The sequence below is a fragment of the Heliangelus exortis genome, chromosome 9 (assembly GCF_036169615.1).
Source record: "Heliangelus exortis chromosome 9, bHelExo1.hap1, whole genome shotgun sequence".
Taxonomy (NCBI): Eukaryota; Metazoa; Chordata; class Aves; order Apodiformes; family Trochilidae; genus Heliangelus; species Heliangelus exortis.
The window spans coordinates 14,321,627-14,338,721 of NC_092430.1; the positions used below are offsets into that span (position 1 = coordinate 14,321,627).

The 17,095-nt window shown below is 40.0% G+C and overlaps 1 protein-coding gene across 3 annotated transcripts in view; it reads left to right on the forward strand.

Annotated features, from left to right (window-relative positions):
- ATP13A4 (ATPase 13A4) overlaps window positions 1-17,095 on the forward strand; it is a 42,011-nt gene that overhangs the window by 842 nt on the left and 24,074 nt on the right. For all 3 annotated transcript variants that reach the window (XM_071752264.1, XM_071752261.1, XM_071752263.1), the window contains exons 2-11: window positions 6,100-6,273; window positions 8,638-8,775; window positions 10,706-10,776; window positions 10,859-10,939; window positions 11,629-11,698; window positions 12,149-12,283; window positions 12,704-12,776; window positions 13,615-13,746; window positions 14,916-15,086; window positions 15,553-15,710. In XM_071752264.1, coding sequence (XP_071608365.1) covers window positions 6,100-6,273; window positions 8,638-8,775; window positions 10,706-10,776; window positions 10,859-10,939; window positions 11,629-11,698; window positions 12,149-12,283; window positions 12,704-12,776; window positions 13,615-13,746; window positions 14,916-15,086; window positions 15,553-15,710 — 1,203 coding nt within the window. The remainder of the gene's footprint in view (window positions 1-6,099; window positions 6,274-8,637; window positions 8,776-10,705; window positions 10,777-10,858; window positions 10,940-11,628; window positions 11,699-12,148; window positions 12,284-12,703; window positions 12,777-13,614; window positions 13,747-14,915; window positions 15,087-15,552; window positions 15,711-17,095) is intronic.

The window sequence follows — 17,095 nt, forward strand, 5'->3', positions numbered from 1 at the left end:
TTAGCTGTGTTGTCATTACTGTGTTTTGTGGCTCAACAATTCGTCACATGCCTCTGTGTGTCGAACAGATTCTACTAGAGATGTCAACCCCTGATGCAGCTATAAAGCAACGATTCTCTTGCGTGTCTGGCAAATGCAGTGCCTCTCAAAATTCCTGTGCTGCAGAGCTGCTGGAGCTTTGCTGAGTGCTGTACAACAGCCCCAGGAAAGCCTATGAAACGGGCACTTGCAAGGTGGCATAAATGTCCACTTCCAGAAATCCTGGAGAAATTGTCAAACCTATTCACCTAGAATTCCAATTTATTGAAAAAGAGCCCATGTCACAGGAAACCATGGACATATTCCTAGATACAAACATAGATTTTCCAATCAACTCGGCCATCCAGGGAAGGAGAATTTTCATATTTTGCGTAATGCAAACCTGAGTAATCGGTGATGTGTTGGAGAACGTGGTCTGGAGTCACCCAGCAGCACGAACAGGGCACTGCAGGAAGCGCAGGGAACTGGCTCTGAGGGTGGGGACTAATTGCTCGGTGCAATGCAGAACCCGACCGGCCTCGCCGCTGAGTTACTGACCCTGCCCGTAGCCTCACTCCTGACTCGAACCCTGGTGCTGATGTGCTTCTGCTCCCCAGCTCCAAACGGCTCCCTGGTTTGTGTCTGTACACCACCCTCCACCTGTCCTGGCTCCATAAACACTTGCTTATTCTCTTCCCACTGTCTCTAGCAATGCCAAGATTGAGCCTGAGTTAATTAGGACTGTGCAGATTTAACTCTAACCAGTTAACCTGACTGTTAAGTAGTTAAGTGTGCAGAGCCACGCTGTTGTACCCTGCATGTCCAGTTCCAGCTGTGTGCTACTGGGACACCCAAATTGTGCTTGCTAGGAGCCAGCCGTTCCGGTAATGTTCTTGTATCTCACCAGTATCATACTGAACACAGGTCCTGTGAGTCACTGTGCTGGGGTATTGCACCGAGCTGATGTGTGTGCAGTGTTGAGTTGGTGTGCTCTGTGAATCCCAGGAGCCTGGCAGTTGCATTATGCCTGCAGAGTGTGAGTAATGCTCATTCACCTGGGGTTTCCAACCAAAAATCACAGCAAAAAAGATTGATAAAGCAGTAGAATGATAGGTGCAATGAAAACTATAGCCAAATTGTTCTAGATTTGGCAGGTATGTGTGTGTTTTTGTAACATGTAGGTAAGAGAGACAGAGAAAAAGGTTATGAGCATGAGAGAGATGAAGGTATCTGTGAAGATGTTGAGTACTGTAAGAGGATGAGGGAGAAACCAAAGTATGTATAGAAGAGAGAACAGGTGTGTGTATATTCATGTGGAAGAGAAAAAGAAAGTAATATGTAGGTGAGTGAAGTTTTTAAAAAAGTGACAAAGAAGGTTCTGTTTAAGCAGAAGAGAGAATAATACATGGGGTAAAAGAATTACGTTCACACATTCTTTCTTTGTTACAATCATGTATTTTAAATTTTTGGCAGACACAGCAAGTGGCACTGGTACATATTTCTTCAGTGACCCTGTAACATTTTTTAAAAAATTCTAAGCCATGAAAAATATTCTTCAGAATGATTTTAAGCAGTTTAATCCACCTGAACAAAGTTATTAACAGGCAGCTCTTGACTCTTCAATCAAGATCATATCACATGAGATAATAATAATAATGTAGAAAATAATGTAGAAGCTGACATTGTGCAGGTGTCAGTTCTTCCAGAGTGAAATAGTTCAAGTAATTTTGAAAGTGTACAAGTAACACATCTGCACTCTGTACATGCAGTGCTTTCCTGAGTTGATCTAGTTGTCCTTTTCTCTGAGGGAAGTTGGGGAGCTCTAATGAGAAGAAATAGTTTTCTTCAGTGTTTCCATTTCTGGGTACAGCTGAGATGCTAGGTAGTCTCGTATTAAAGAATAATCACTCTGTATTAGGAAATCTACCCTAAGTCATATACTATATGGATTTACTTATTTATATACCAAGGAATTACTCTATATTCTTATGTACATTTTGGGGATTACTTTATGTGGCTGGGGCATATTCATTTGAATGAGAGTTCAGGCTCCTGGTAACCAGTGAAAACTTAGCAATGTATATTAAGAGCATGAGATAGTTTCTCTTCATAACCATTTGTAGTACTGGAAAGATCTCAGTAGTTAGAGCACTCTGTCTGTACACTGAAGCTTGTCTCAGAAGGCTAATAAGTCTGGTAATAGGAAGGGATTTATTTTAGGAATTAGCTTGTATTTGTTTCGTGTTGGTTTTTTTTGTTTGTTTGTTTGTTTTGGTTTTATGGGTTTTTTTGTTTCTTTTTGGTTTTGGTTCGTTTTTTTTGTTTTGGTTTGGTTTGGTTTTTTTGTTTATTTGTTTTCCTTCAGAAAGGTCTGCTTGAAGATGTTTTGGGGAAGAAGTAATTGTTGGTGGCATAAGAGGAGGGAGGAAAAACACAGTTTTGTGCCCTCTGCCAATTTGATGCTTTTTCTCTGTACAACTTGGGATTAATCATTCTCTTTGCATAAACCCTAAAGTGCAAAGGGTAAGTCTTGCATTGAAAAATTTTGTGATAGACCTTGACAGGCTGCTGCTTCAGGAAACATTTTCTATCAACCTGTCTAAAGCATGTGTTCCCCAGTTGCTTATGTCTGAAGGAATGGGACATCTGCAGTCAGTCAGCTGGTGAACCCCAATTTGCAGCTACATATTGGTAGCTGTCTGTCTCTTTTGGCATGCCAAATTTTGGAGGGAATCTGACCCAGGAATTTAATAGAGTTTGAAAAATGTAACTTTTAAGATAGAATCTTGTTCCTAATTGAATTTTCCTAAGTGAATGTTGCTACTGGCTTCAGAAGGAACAGAAATGAACCTCTGATGAAACAGTTTCTGGTTGGTAAGAATGCGAATCAGTTATTAAATTCCTTGTGAATCTTAACCAGTCTTTCAAGGCTAATCCTATTATCTGTTGTTATAGCAACAAGTTATTTGTAATCGGGTGCCTGGTGATTGGATTGCCAGAAATATGATAGTCTGCAGCCACTGTCAAGGGTACTTGGTGATAGCTACAGGCCTTGTTTTCACCAAAGAAAAGGGTGACTGAACTTGCTTGATTTTGCATTTAAATTCTGCTGTGCAGAACTTGGCATTTACAGGCAATTTTTTTTAAGCATACGTAACAAAGACTTACTGGACACTAGAATAATAAGCCCTTGAGTGCTGGCTTTGTAAAAGCAGCTAAGAATCTTTCTTGGAATAAGAGCTAACTGAGCAGGCCTGGCAGCTTTTCTATCCAGTAATCCATGGCCCCTCCCTAGACCCTTCACTCACAAGTTAAACAATTTTTTTAGTCACTCTGACTGTTGGGAGTCTCAGAGGAAAGAGGATATTAACAGATGAGGAAACAAAGTATTACTAAAAATTATTCTGCAGAAGTGAGATGAGCCCCTCACACCAGCCTCTTCTGTAGATAGTGCTACATCCTGTGACATATTAAAGACCTTTGTCTTAAAAATAGCTAATTACAGTTTTTTTTCCATCATCTCATTCAGAACACAGGTTATTTGGCTGTTCAGTGTCACATGTGCCAGATTCACACACTGATATATACAGCCAGCAAATAAAAACTGATAAATACAACCCAGCAAAAGTTATTGTCTTTTTCTTAACAACATAAAACCAACCTGGCAGACATATTCTTACTGGTGACATCAACACCAGGATTTCTGCCATCCCTGGAAGTGTTGTTTGCTGTAGAGGATATGCATTTGCTTGGAGATCTTTGTAGTATAGGCCTAGTGAATCCTGAATAAGCGTGAAGAATTTCCAAACCCCAGTCACTGTAAGACATTCATGTGGAATACTGATGCATGCTTATTTTTGGGAAGTGTCCTGAGATCTAAGGAATCAAACTGTTTTTTGAGGGGAAGCTATTCTGGAAAACAAAGGCCTGAAGCATACGCAGGTGTACAGGGACTCAGATACGTATTTTGATATATAGACACATGGTTTCGCAGGCAGAGAAAGTCAGAATCTGCCATAGCTCAATGATTATGTTTACATGTCAGGCCTGGGGAGTCATTCAGCATTTCAGCAGAGAACGCTGCCAGCAGAAGATGATCTCAAATGACTGCCAAGAACACACTGAGTGCCCATCCTCTTCCTCCTTAATTGCAGTAACCACAGCCTTATTGAAAGCCGGAAAATAAAGGAATGATTTACTGACAGAAGCAAGATGCACATGGAAGCATCTCTTTCTTCCCCACCCTGATTTTCATGCCCATCCCAATTTGAAAATATTCTTCAGTTATGCCAGCTCCTTACATTTACTGGATGTTAGTGTCTGAAGGCACATTCTTTTAACAGTTCTTCCCTTAGGCATCTCTGTCTCCTTGGGAATTCCTTTGCTTTTCTAACAAGCTATAAAGTCTGGATCCAAGCATCTGGATCTTGCAATGGAAGCTGTTTCTGTGAACAGTAAGTTCACATCATTCTATGTACTACTCTGTGTGTTGGTGCTGATACTAATTTTCTAACCTTTTTTGTTAAGGATACAGCTAGACAGGTGAATGGAGAGGCCATTTATGTGAATATATATGGTACATGACCGCTGAAGAGTTGCCTTTTTTTCTTGGGCTGCCCAGAGATGATGGAAACCTTTGAAAATGCTGAGAATGTGCATCTCAAGGAGGTATAACCAAGGTCCTGCGCAATGCAGGCCACTTCCCTGTGTCCTCTCAGTTGCCAGTTTCTTCCCTTTAGAAACCCCATGGAGATTTCCTAGGAAGATAGAGTCTGTCTTCTGGGGAACGACACACAGCGGGTAGGATGAGGCAGCATGTTGAACCACTGGGTAGGGCCTATGTTTCCATAGCAGGCAAAGACACCAGCACAGAAACCGGAACTATGCATTACTCATTCTTCCAATTACACTGTCTTCTCTTCTCCCCTTATGTGTGGATCTTGCAATATCTGTGGCTGCAGATATCTGATCTTCAGAAGCAGGTTGCACAATTGTTCCAGATGTACTAAGGGGAAAGAGACTGAGGAATCTTAACCCTTACATTAGCAAATTCTCCTGGCCACCTGATGTAATTGCAGCCATGCAATCTCCTATCTTACATCAGGGCTGGGTTTCTCCTATAAATTCACTGTATTTCATTTCACCTTTGCCAGGTCTGTGCTAGCACTACTGAGAGGGCATCTGGCTGTAGTACTAAGAACTGACAGCTCTTGAACGATAATGCTGACAGTCATCCCTTTGAACTTTTGTCCAAGTCACCTTGCCTCACTGTAACAATTTCCCCAGCTTTAAAAATGGAATAATAATGATACCTACTCATACAGCTAGAGTGAGTAGCTTCCTTTTGCCCTCTGAATACCTAAAGCATTCTGCAAGTGTTCATTAGTTATTCTTGCTAAGTTGTTGTTGTTATTATTATTATTATTACTATTGTTACTATTATTTTTGGATGTCAGACAAGGCACATTGACAAGGCATTTGGTACCATACAGGGACACCATCTGAGTCTTTAAAGTGTAGGTGCATCAATGCAGACTCACTGCTGTGGCAGGAGAGCAGTGGTGCTCCTGAAGCTGAAGGAACTGTCTTGGCTGCTGTAGTGCAGATGTACTCAGGTTCTTCACCTGTCTCACCCAGGAACCTAAAAAAAGCTTCCCAGACAAACCTCTGACTTGAGGCCTAAAAGGTCAGGGTCTCTATGTTTTGATATCATTCCAACTCACACACACACTCGTGTTGAGTTTCACAACTGCATAAAATTATTTCAGAGATTTGGTCAGCATATGGGATTTTGTGGGGGTGGATGAGAACTCCAGCGGAACATGCATAAGTTTTTCTGGTCATGTTGAGGACACATAAAGAAACCAGATAAAAGTTTTGTGACTTGTTTTTTTCACAATACCATACCAAAAAGTGCCTGTGGAGTGCGGTGGATAATGGAACAAGTGTTTCTTCAAGACAAATAGTAATGATTTTGTTTCCTTCAGTCACTAGCCTTTCTTTTCAATAAGCTTGGGCATCATGATGAACAAACACCGTAGTGAAACTTGTTAACAAAAATGCTTTCTCTTTGCGGTGCAGGAGATATTTGGCTACAAAACCCAAGGCTGGCGGAGGGTCTTGTGCATTGCTGGATACGTTTTGTCCTGTGGAGCTTTGCTGCTGCTGTTTTACTGGAAGCCCGAGTGGGATGTGTGGGCAAACTGCATCCGCTGCAGCTTGGAAGAAGCGGACATTGTTCTGCTCCGAACAACAGTAGGTGCCTATTTCAATCTTTAAATAAGTCCTTAATATGTAGTTAATTGGAAGATCAGTTAATTGGAAGGAATCTAGTTAGCTAAAGGCTCTCACACTGCTGATTTCCTGAAATAGTATCGTGTGTTTACCATCACTGATCTAAAGAGCTCTGGAGTGTTCCACAAATGATGTGTAAGATGATGATTAGAATGTAGGATAACAGCTGATCAGACAATAAGCTGAAATTGGGATGAAAAGATCTGTAATATCTGTGGTTTCAAGACTTTGTTAATTGATTTCAGTCCTTCTTCCTGTCTTTCACTATCCATGTGCTTTCTACACTGCAGATCTGTGCTCCAGTTTATAATGAATCTCTTCAATGGGCAGTGTCCAGCAGGTCCTTTTTCCCCTCACTTAGGTGCCCTGGTAAAGCTGCCAAAATTTAGCCAGTGGGCCAAACAAAAGATCTGTCCACCTGTGTCCCAAGAAGTTTCCAACAGTGTATGATGAGGGATCTGTACAAAAAAGAATGTTTTCTTGGCTGTGTTTCCATTTTCCATCATCCCTTTCACATGTCCAATAAGTCCACAATCCTGCAGTTAATGCTTTCAGGGCTGTTACATTTCACAATCAGTTTCCCAACACTAATACAGTCTATGTGTTGAGGACAGTTCTGAAGCACACAAATTTCATGCAGGCTATATATTTCATTTCATGAGAGCTACTGCAACAATAAAAGAAGGGAACTGAGACTTGGCTCTGAATGCCAGCTGAGACTGAACACTCCAGGAACTGGGAGGGTAGGATTACTTCTGGAAGTTTGGTTTGTTCTGCTTAAAAGATTCCTGAACAATGGTGTTTGCGAAACCACAATTGCAAAATTGATCACCTTTTACTCCTGTACTTGAGTTGTCTTCTGAAATGAGCAGAGCAGCATGCATTTAAAATCTTGGGTTTTGAAAATGATAGATCTGCCAGTTGAATATTTGATATTGAAACAATCTGCATCTTAATATGCTGGGGGTATGTATTTTTTTAAAAAAGAAGCATATTAGTTTTAATCTCCCTTTTAAATTTTCGGTTCAGTTTGCATTTTTAATTACTTATTCTTGTGTGTCATTTTAAATTGATTTCCATACAAATCAATTTCAAATAAATGAGGTTTTTAAATGGTCTTTTGTGTAATTAAACAAGAATCATATTGTGCGTTCTTGTTCATAGGAAACTCTCTCAAAGTGTGCTCTGGACATTTGACAGTTTCAAATTGCCTTCATAGTTCTTTGTATTAAAGCAACAGTTTTGAGTTTTTTCCCTGCATTCTGATTATGTCAGTTTTCAATTCACTTATGTCATAGAATTAAACCTTGCTTTAGTTCAAATAATGAACACCCGTGTTATTCATTGATTCCTATCTCAATCTGCACCGCAACATCTACTAATTCTGAAGTTTAAAGATAAATATCAGAAAAGAAATATTATTCCACTCAAAATACCAGTTTAAGAAAAGTGCACAAATAAGTAATATGCACAAACATTATTAAAGTTCTTTTTTGAAAAATTAGCCAAAACAACTCATATTTGGTACAGAGTATTTTCTTTTTTGCTGTTGCAATTTCCAAATGAAGTTTGATAATGGTGTTTTCAGAACCTGGCTGGCTGAGGCAATCAGCTTTTACCATCGGCCAAACTGCTCACATGCTGAATAGAATTTATTCAGTTATATGTATTCAGTTTCATACGTGGCTTTAATGCCTGTGGTTCAGAGTCCAGGACTGAAACTTACCACAAGGGTACTTATTACAGTAGTTGCTCTAAGATTGTACTACCAACATTATTTATCAGGCAGTTCCAATATTGAACATACTTTATAAAAAAATAACAAGGTCATGAACTCAGTTTGTGGCAAAAGCTTGTCTGAGGTACCATAAGGGAGACATGGTGCTAACACGCTGCAATGAAGTGTTAACACAGGTAAGACTGTGAGAAAGTATTGACACTAAATATCCATTTTGCAGTCTAGCACTATGTTCCTTTTGATCTTCCCTTTACAATGTGGTCACTTGCATCTCAGATTGTCCTGTACTGTTTGCCTGTCCTAGATCATGATCAGGGTGTTCACATTCTGTCCTTCTCAGCCAAACAGCAGACCTGTGGTCAGTGAATTTTTTTCAGTACTCACATTTTGACAGGACCACAGTTTGGCTCACATTCTACTGAGTTACCTATCAGTCACAGGTTCAGAAAGGTCTGTGTAGGTTAGCTCTCTTATTAAGCTGGAGCAGTGCTCTAGAAAGGCCTACTGTAATCATTCTCTCCAAGGTGACAGAGAGCTTGGACTGACTTTGAGGGAAATCTTGACATTTCTCTTTTATATTCATTTAGGATGAATTTCAGGCTTATTCTCGTAAAAGTGTGAGATGGATCTCTGTGTCTGCACTCATCAAAAATAGATTGGATGATCCAGCCACTGCTGAGGAAGACTCTATCTTCAGCAGAGCCATAACAAAGCCAAGTTTGCAAGTAAGTACTCCCTGCAGCATCTGGAAGATGATAGCAAATTTCAGCCATGCCTCATAGAGTGAAACATATTCAGCTAGTAAATTTGCAGACTGATGAACACAGTGAGCTGTGGAAAAACAAGCTAGGGATTTTTGAGAACTATATTTACCTATGTAAAAGTCTTCTCTGAGGTGCGTTATGAAAAAGCATCCTCACTGCTCCTGAGAGAAGACTTACATAAGTAGGAGACCTTCAGGAGGCTGGGGTTGGTAGCTGTTATTGTTTGAACATAAGGAACTAAAGGAGGGCTTAGCTGTGACAGTAGTGAAGGATCAGAGTTCCAAATCAAAAACTAATTCTTGGTCTAGGAATCAGGAAATTTCCAGAAATGTTCCATCAAGGAGGATCTGAAACGAGTTTTGCTTTCTTACCTTTGTATGCATCAATTTGCACATGAAATTACATTTGCTGCAATGAAGTCTTGTACTTCTGACTGTTCCTGCAAAAACATATCCTGGTCTCTGCCACTTCCATAGATTTAAGCACATTAAACTGATATGAGCAATAGGAATACAATGGCACATTTGCTAATATCTGGCTCTTGATAATGGATACTAGATCACTGAAGTGGGAAACCCCTACAAGAGCCATATTCCCTTCCAGAAAATAGATTTCTAACTTCTTAGCATTTACTTTTATATCTACAGGAAATTTTAGAAGATACCTCATTATAAACCTAACTTCAGATGAGCAAAGCTGTTGCTGTTACTGCTGTGTGTGGGCATATATTATTGTACATAAGAAAGTTTAGTACCAGCTAGTTTAATCAACTGGCACGTTATGAAAGTGAAGACTGGTTTGTAACATTCTTCAGAGGATCAAATTGGTAACATGTAGCCCTCAAATAATATGCCCTTTGATAACACTCATAAATCACAGCGTACAGACAGAAGAGATTTCGAAGCAGCAAGAGCAAACTGTTTAATCTTTCACTACCAGCTCAAAAACCCCTATTTGTATGTCAATAATAAAATCTTTTTGCCTTTTAAACTAAGTCCACAGAGTAATATAGAGCCCAAGATCAGTCTAAGGGCCTGTTCTGACAGCAAGTGTAGTCCCTCATTTCCTACTCCAGTATTTAGCACTACAAATATTGCAGCTCCTATTGCATTAAAACCTAACTACAGATCTCTTGGTAGCTTAGAGGCTGTGGTTATACCTCTGCTTTGAGTCAGTGCGTGATCTGACTATACATTTCATTTGCCTGTAATAATGCTTATTGGACTGGGTAGGAAAGGCGCCCTAGAGCTGATTTCTTTATTTAAGGTGTATACCCTTGCCTTCTTCCAGCTGATACAAAGTGCCTTTATTTCTAACAGGCTTTGTTATGGTTATGCAGAGCCATTTGCAAGATGTAAATGGCTGCATGTGTTCCTAATGGGTAACAGCTCTGCAAGGGCTTAGCATTAACAGTGACTCAGGAAGTATCCTGGGATGGACATTCTTGGCTCGTGGCATATCTGTTCAGCTGAAGGGCTTGGCACCATGCTGGCAAACCACCCAAAGGCCCCTGCTTTTCTCAAAACCAGCCAGGCTTTGACACTTCCCTGCGTAGCCACCTCTACATCAGTGATCACTTCCCTTCGTTCTGTGAAATGAGAGTGAGAACTGTATTCCTTGCTTCTCAAAGTGGTGAGAGAAGAATGCTGCTTTGTACTTGCTTGTCCTAAAGATCTGTAAAGCCTACTGGAAGAAAGGAGGATCCCACTTCATAACATGAATATGGAGTTGATGTACAAAATCCTGTCTTCACTCCCTCTCTGCCCCCCATATATTTTGCTTTGTCTGTGCTTGATCCCAGTCAGGATGCCTAGCTGAGATCTGTGAGTAGAGCTGGGAGTATTTTTGTTTGCTATGTTGCTTATATTTTTGTCCCTGTTTTGTTTTGCAGGTGAAAAGTATCAAAGTACAAAAAATCCGCTATATCTGGGATATTTATGCAAAACAGTTCCAGAAAATCGGGTGAGTTCAATGCCCCAGTTATGCAATTCTATGAGGAAGTTAAGCTTCTTTGTTAATAAGGAACAGTCCCTTTATATTTCAGAGCCCTAGAAGATGATTACACTTGCTCAGCTATACATGCCAAATTTGGTTCTGGTCTCACCTGTTATGAACAGAATATCAGGTACACATTCATTATTATTCTTTTTCTCAATCAGGAAATAACTATGTCCTGTAACTAACTCTAAGCAGTTCTTATTTGGAGTAAGAGAAAGTCTCCATGACACAGTGCAGATAAGTTATGTGTGTACTTCTTCAGTGGGGCTTCATGTAATTATATTGAAATTCTAAATCTATTAGTCCTGGTCACTGAATTTATTCTTACAAAGTACTGTGTCATGAAGCAATTTACAAAATGGTATTCCCAAAACTGCATTTAGCAGTTAGAAGAAATTCTATTCAGTTGATGTAGTACTGAAAATCCAGCTCTTAAACTTAGCTCATATTGAATCTTACATTCAAACCACTTTTAACTTTATGCAAAATTATTTGGTTTTAGATAGTTTAGACTTAGGTGCAGAATTACTTTGCTTGTGGTGCCTCACAGGAATTTTTGTGTGATGGAAATGTTTGCCAAATAGTCTATGTTACAATTCTTGTCTATTTAAGTAGATTTTAGTGGTACAGACATCTTTTCTGATGTAAGCATTTTAGGGGCATTTAATTTTTTATCTTTTTCTTGGAGAAAGATCCTCACAGCCTTTCAACTAGCATCAGTACAAACTCACAGGTCTATTGAAAGCTGAAGCCTCTGGAGTGAGCTGTATTGTGTACTGTTTTGTCTGTAAGTGATTTATCTTTATCCCATTACAGGAGACTTATATGTGGGCCAAACAGTATTGATGTTCCTGTGATCCCTCTTTGGAAACTACTCATCAAAGAGGTCAAGCATTTCTGTTGCTTTTATTCTAGGCTACTTCGGGAGGCTGAGTGTGCATCTAAAATATAATGGATTCTATGACTGAATTAGCCTCTCAGTACTCACCAAGGACACTCCTTTTGCAAATCCTGTTTAAATCTGTTCCATGAAATGACCATAAATTTATTTATTTTCCGTTGTTTCCTATCCTCCATCCCCATGCCATGGCTGAGCCATTCACATCCCAAATAAGATCTTATTGGTCCATTTTATTTATCCCTCTGACAGATGGAGATTGTCCAATCTGATTAGAATGAAGCTACTGCTAACAGTATTTGAAAGGGGATCAGGGCACACAACTCTTAACTCAATAGCTTTTATCCCAGCCAATTTCTGACAGGGTGGGACTGGATGGGTACACTGGAGCCATTTTATATGAGACTAGCTCTTGAGTATCACTCTCTCTCCAAACAGGTCTTAAATCCATTTTACGTGTTTCAGCTGTTCAGTGTGTGTTTGTGGTTTGCTGAAGATTACATGGAGTATGCCATTGCCATCATAATCATGTCTCTCCTCTCAATTTTTTTGACTGTATATGAACTGAGACAGGTGAGACACCACGTTTTTCTACAAGAAAGATTTATTTCTTATGTCTCGGAAAGGCCAGGATGCTACAACTTGCACATGTACTGTGCTGTGAGAGTTACTCAGAGGTTTAGGCTCGTGACATTGTGTAGTAGCAGGTGCAATGGCCTAACCTTCTAGTCATCATGATCTCTGTGTGGTTCTTTACCCACATCCTCCCTTCCTCATTCCAATTCTTTGCTTTGTAACATTTTGTTATACCTTCTCCATAATTAGGGTGGGGAATTTCTTTGTTTGTGTGATTGTATAGTTCCTGGTAGGGCCAGACCCCAGTTTGTGTGGGCTCTCATAACCACAAATAATGAAAAGGAATAATTATTAGTGGATGAATTTCATCATGTAAGTAAGTTGTAAGACTTTCTTGTGTTCTTCTTTAATTTATAGCAATCGGTTAAACTGCACAGACTGGTTGAGTCTCATAACAACATCATGGTCACTGTCTACAGAAATAAAGAAGGTGACTCCTGTATACTTTTTTCTTCAATGTGCTTCATTTCTATAGCAATTTATATCAAACTCAGGAATATACAAATCCTGAGTATCAAATTCCTTATAAAGCAGTTTTGTCTTCTGTCTCTTGGCTTGATCAACTAGCTTCTGCAGGTTGGGTTAATCACAGAATCATCCAGGTTGGAAAGGGCCTCTGAGATGCATCAAGTCCAACCCTTAATCCACTGCCACTGTGCTTACCAGACCATGCCACTGAGTGCCACATTCTGTCTGTTTTTAAAAACGTCCAGGGGCGGGGAATCTGACACCTCCCTGGGCAGCCCATTCCAATGCCTGATCACCCTCTCTGTAAAGAATTTTTTCCTAATATCTAACCTAAACTTCCCCTAAGCCGAAATATCTAACCTAAGCTGACAGAGCTTAAGTCTATGCGCTCTTGTCTTACTGGTAGCTACTTGGGAGAAGAGACCAACATTTGACTAGAAGTATGTTGTGGCATATCAGTCATATTCATAACTGCTTGAGTGCAGCTTTAGCAAAAAATATGAAGAAAATTAATGACAAAACCAGCCACATGGCCATTAAATGATGCGAGTCCACCTAACTGCTCTATGTGAAGTCTGTTCATTGCTGTAGTATCTAGAACACTATCCAAAAAGAAGGAGTTAAAATAAGATGTAGATCGAAGCTATATATATGCACCTATATACTAGGTCCTACTTGTGGTATGCTATCAGCCATTGCAAAGAAGTAGCAATGTATTCAGCAGGAAGTTCCTTGTATTTTTTCCTCTTATCACAGAGAATTATATAAAGGACAAAGTTTGCATTACATGTCATCTGCAGGTTTCCAAGAAGTGGAATCAGAGCATCTTGCTCCTGGAGATATGTTGGTTCTGAAAGAGGGAAAAACCCTGCTGCCTTGTGATGTCATCCTGATCAGTGGGCAGTGCATTGTGAATGAAAGCATGCTAACAGGTACAGCTCATCCCTCCCAGGTTTGCCATCAAAATGTCTGTGGCTGCAGCCAGTGACACAGGACATCCAGTGTCATCATGTATCACCCTTATTATGAGACAGTCCATAGCTAGCCTAGAAGGGGTTTCTTTCAGGTGTTTGCTATAGCAAAGACTGAACTGTAGTTAGCACCAACTTATTTAATTAGACAAGATGGACTTTAGGAAAGACAGTTCATCCTTTCTTTCCTTCCTAGGCTGTAGAATTTAGGAGGGAATCCTCTGATTAGAAAAGAAAGGGTGTTTACTGAAGAGGAGTGAGCAGGACAGGAGAAGAAACAGTAGATGCAAAGCAAAGGTGTGCCCACACAGGGCCCGTTGTCTGCTCAGGCTGTGGTGGTTTTGCTCAGTCACTCTGAATGTCTTGTTGTTGATCACTGCAACATCTCCAGCTTGCTGGAGTGTCTTTCCAGATACTTAGCCTCACTTTCATGTGACAGCAGTAGAGAACACACCAGATGGGAGAGTTCACCGCAAACCAGAATTTTTGGTGCAGATTGCTCATTGTTTTGTTCCTTATCTTTAAATCTGGTCTTGGCTTGAATCAAACTGAAACTGAGTTCTAATATTTTGTGTAAATGAGAAATTCCAGAAATCCCTTTCAGTTAGAAAACTTTAGCTGTCTGGAAATATTTCTTCTGCTTCACCTTAGTGTATCTGCTCTGATATAAATAGGATATTTCTCAGCTATCAAGCATTGAGCTAAAGTCTCAATACCAGGACAGGAAAATAGGGAATGTCATGTTTAATCTGCCTAAGGGAATAGCGTAGTGATCTGCACATGAGTTTCAAACCAGGTAAATAACATGGCAATCAAGTGGACTGTGCAGCAGCAGTTCAGGTTTCTTTTCAGGTCTGTATCTGCAGCCTGGGTTCAGAGTCCTTGGGCTGCTTTCATTTTTCAGAATTATACAAAGCTGTTGTACTGATGCAAGCAAGAGCTTTTCTCTGGCAGAGTCTATTTGTTTGCTAGGCTTCAAACTCTTATTGACTCTAAAGATGTATCACTCTAAACTCTTTTCTCTAGTAAACACCTTTAACTTACCGTCTAGATACTGTATTTATTTGAAAGTCAGCAGGCTAGTTTTAAGGTGTACTGAAGTTTTTCTCATCTGAGCTAATCTTATCTAGGGGAAAGTATTCCAGTTACAAAGATCCACTTACCCAAAGCTGATAATGTGAAGCCATGGAGAATGCACTTGGCAGAGGATTACAAAAAACACGTCCTCTTTTGTGGAACAGAGGTCATACAGACCAAGGCAGATGACACAGGAATAGTGAAAGCTGTGGTGCTGCGGACTGGTCAGTCAACAATTCACTTTTCTTTTCCATTCATGCTTTGTCTTACTGGAAGTCTGAATTAATATGCCCAGTCACATTAAGTTAAGGTTGTTAATCCAAATTCACAACAGTCACATGGAAAATCAGTATCCTGGGGTGGGCTATGCAATGGTTTATGCATTTAACAATGGGCTATGCATTGTTTCCATTTGCTTGGCATAACTTCTACAAAAACACGAGGGTATGATTACAAAGAAAAATTTTGCTTTATTTCTGAGACACTGAAAAACTCCTCCTCAATAAATGAATAAAAAGCTAAATAAACATTTTCTGTATTTGGCAGAGTAGTTCATAAACATTGAAAGGAAAGATCTGGGACCTTTTTCTCAAGTTACAGAAATTATGAGCCATTTCAAAGACCTCTATTGTTTGCAGAGAACTTTTGGAATAGTTTTCCCTTTGGAATGATCTTAATTTGTCTTTCCAGGTTTCAATACAGCCAAAGGGGATCTGGTGAGGTCCATTCTCTATCCTAAACCAATGAACTTCAAGCTTTACAGAGATGCCCTCCGATTCCTGATGTGCCTCGCAGCATTTGCAGGCATTGGAATGATCTACACAGTGTGTGTATTTGCACTTAGTGGGGTGAGTTACTGAATGTGGAAGAAATGATCACACACAGTTTCAAGAAACCTGAAACTTGAGTGGCTTCGTGTACATTTATATATAAAAATATGGTCCATGTTCTCCATTTTACCTTAATATATGAGGCCAGTTTACAATGTAATTGAATTTGTGACAGTATCCAACCTCTCATATACTCAATTCCAAGGTGCCAAAACCAACTGTTTCCCAGTAGTCATTTCTTCTGAGGTCTTAGCAAATCTTCTGCAAGCACTGAGTGTCTTATCAGCAGACTTCTGTATGCTGACTGTCTCTGTGTGTTCCCTGCCATTTGCTTGCTGATACATTTGATTATCAATGCATGTAATTAGCAACAACTTTCTAGAGCTCTTGAAATGGGAGATCCCAAGATCTTAGCACTCTGCAAGAAGCTTTCACTGAATTTGTGTGGCACTTTTTGTACATTCCTAGAAAAATCTCAAGTGAGTCATGGGTTAAATGGGACACAAACTGATGTGTCATTGTGAAAAGGAAGTTTCCAAAAACTTCAGTTTAGATCAGAGACCCATCTATCCCTGTCCACTGTCTCTGAGAGTAACTGGTATTAAATGCTCATGGAAACTGGCTAGGAAGTAAGGCAAGTATAGAACAGGGAAGCTGGTATAGTCTTCTGACCTCCTGAAGAAAAATGTTTAACAGTTCAGTGAACTGTCTTTTGTATCTAGATCATCTAGCTGTAATAGCCACTGAAAATCTCCTTGTGTGGTTTAATATATTTCTGAATTAACTTAAGCGTTGGACTTGACAGCACCTGTGGCAATGATTCCCACAGCTTCATTGTATGCACTGCATAAAAATTTTTTAAAGCTGCTGTCTAAATTACTGAAGGGAATGTAGATTTTTGTTTTAGAGAAGTAGCAAATATCTGCTTTCTATTTTAATAGTCCCAGACAAGGCAAAGTGGTCCAGTCAGACCATTCAGAAGGAAATGCAAGCAGAAAACAATGGTGCACCATCTAAAAGTGTCCGTCCAGGAGACAGTGCTAGAGGAAGGTACACCTACAGCATGGCTCAGAAAGGGGCTGGAGGTCCAGACCTGAGCTTAAATGGAGCAGAGGGGGGAGGTGAGGCTACTGTACCTAGGGCCCTGCTCTGTCATGAGAAGTTGGTCTTGACTGAGGCTGCAATAACCTAGCTGGTGTGTTTGAAGTCTTGGGCTTTGGTGGAGACTGTGAGCTCTACTTGGCAGGTTTTTTGGCACAGAGAGTGAAGGAAGGCCTGGAGACTGCTCTTTACCAGTAGTGTAGCCTTAAAGCCTTTGGTTAAACCAAACCAGTTAATTTCTTCAGGAGATGAGTACATGATGAACCATGACATAAACCAGCACAGCATGAAGCACTAGCAGT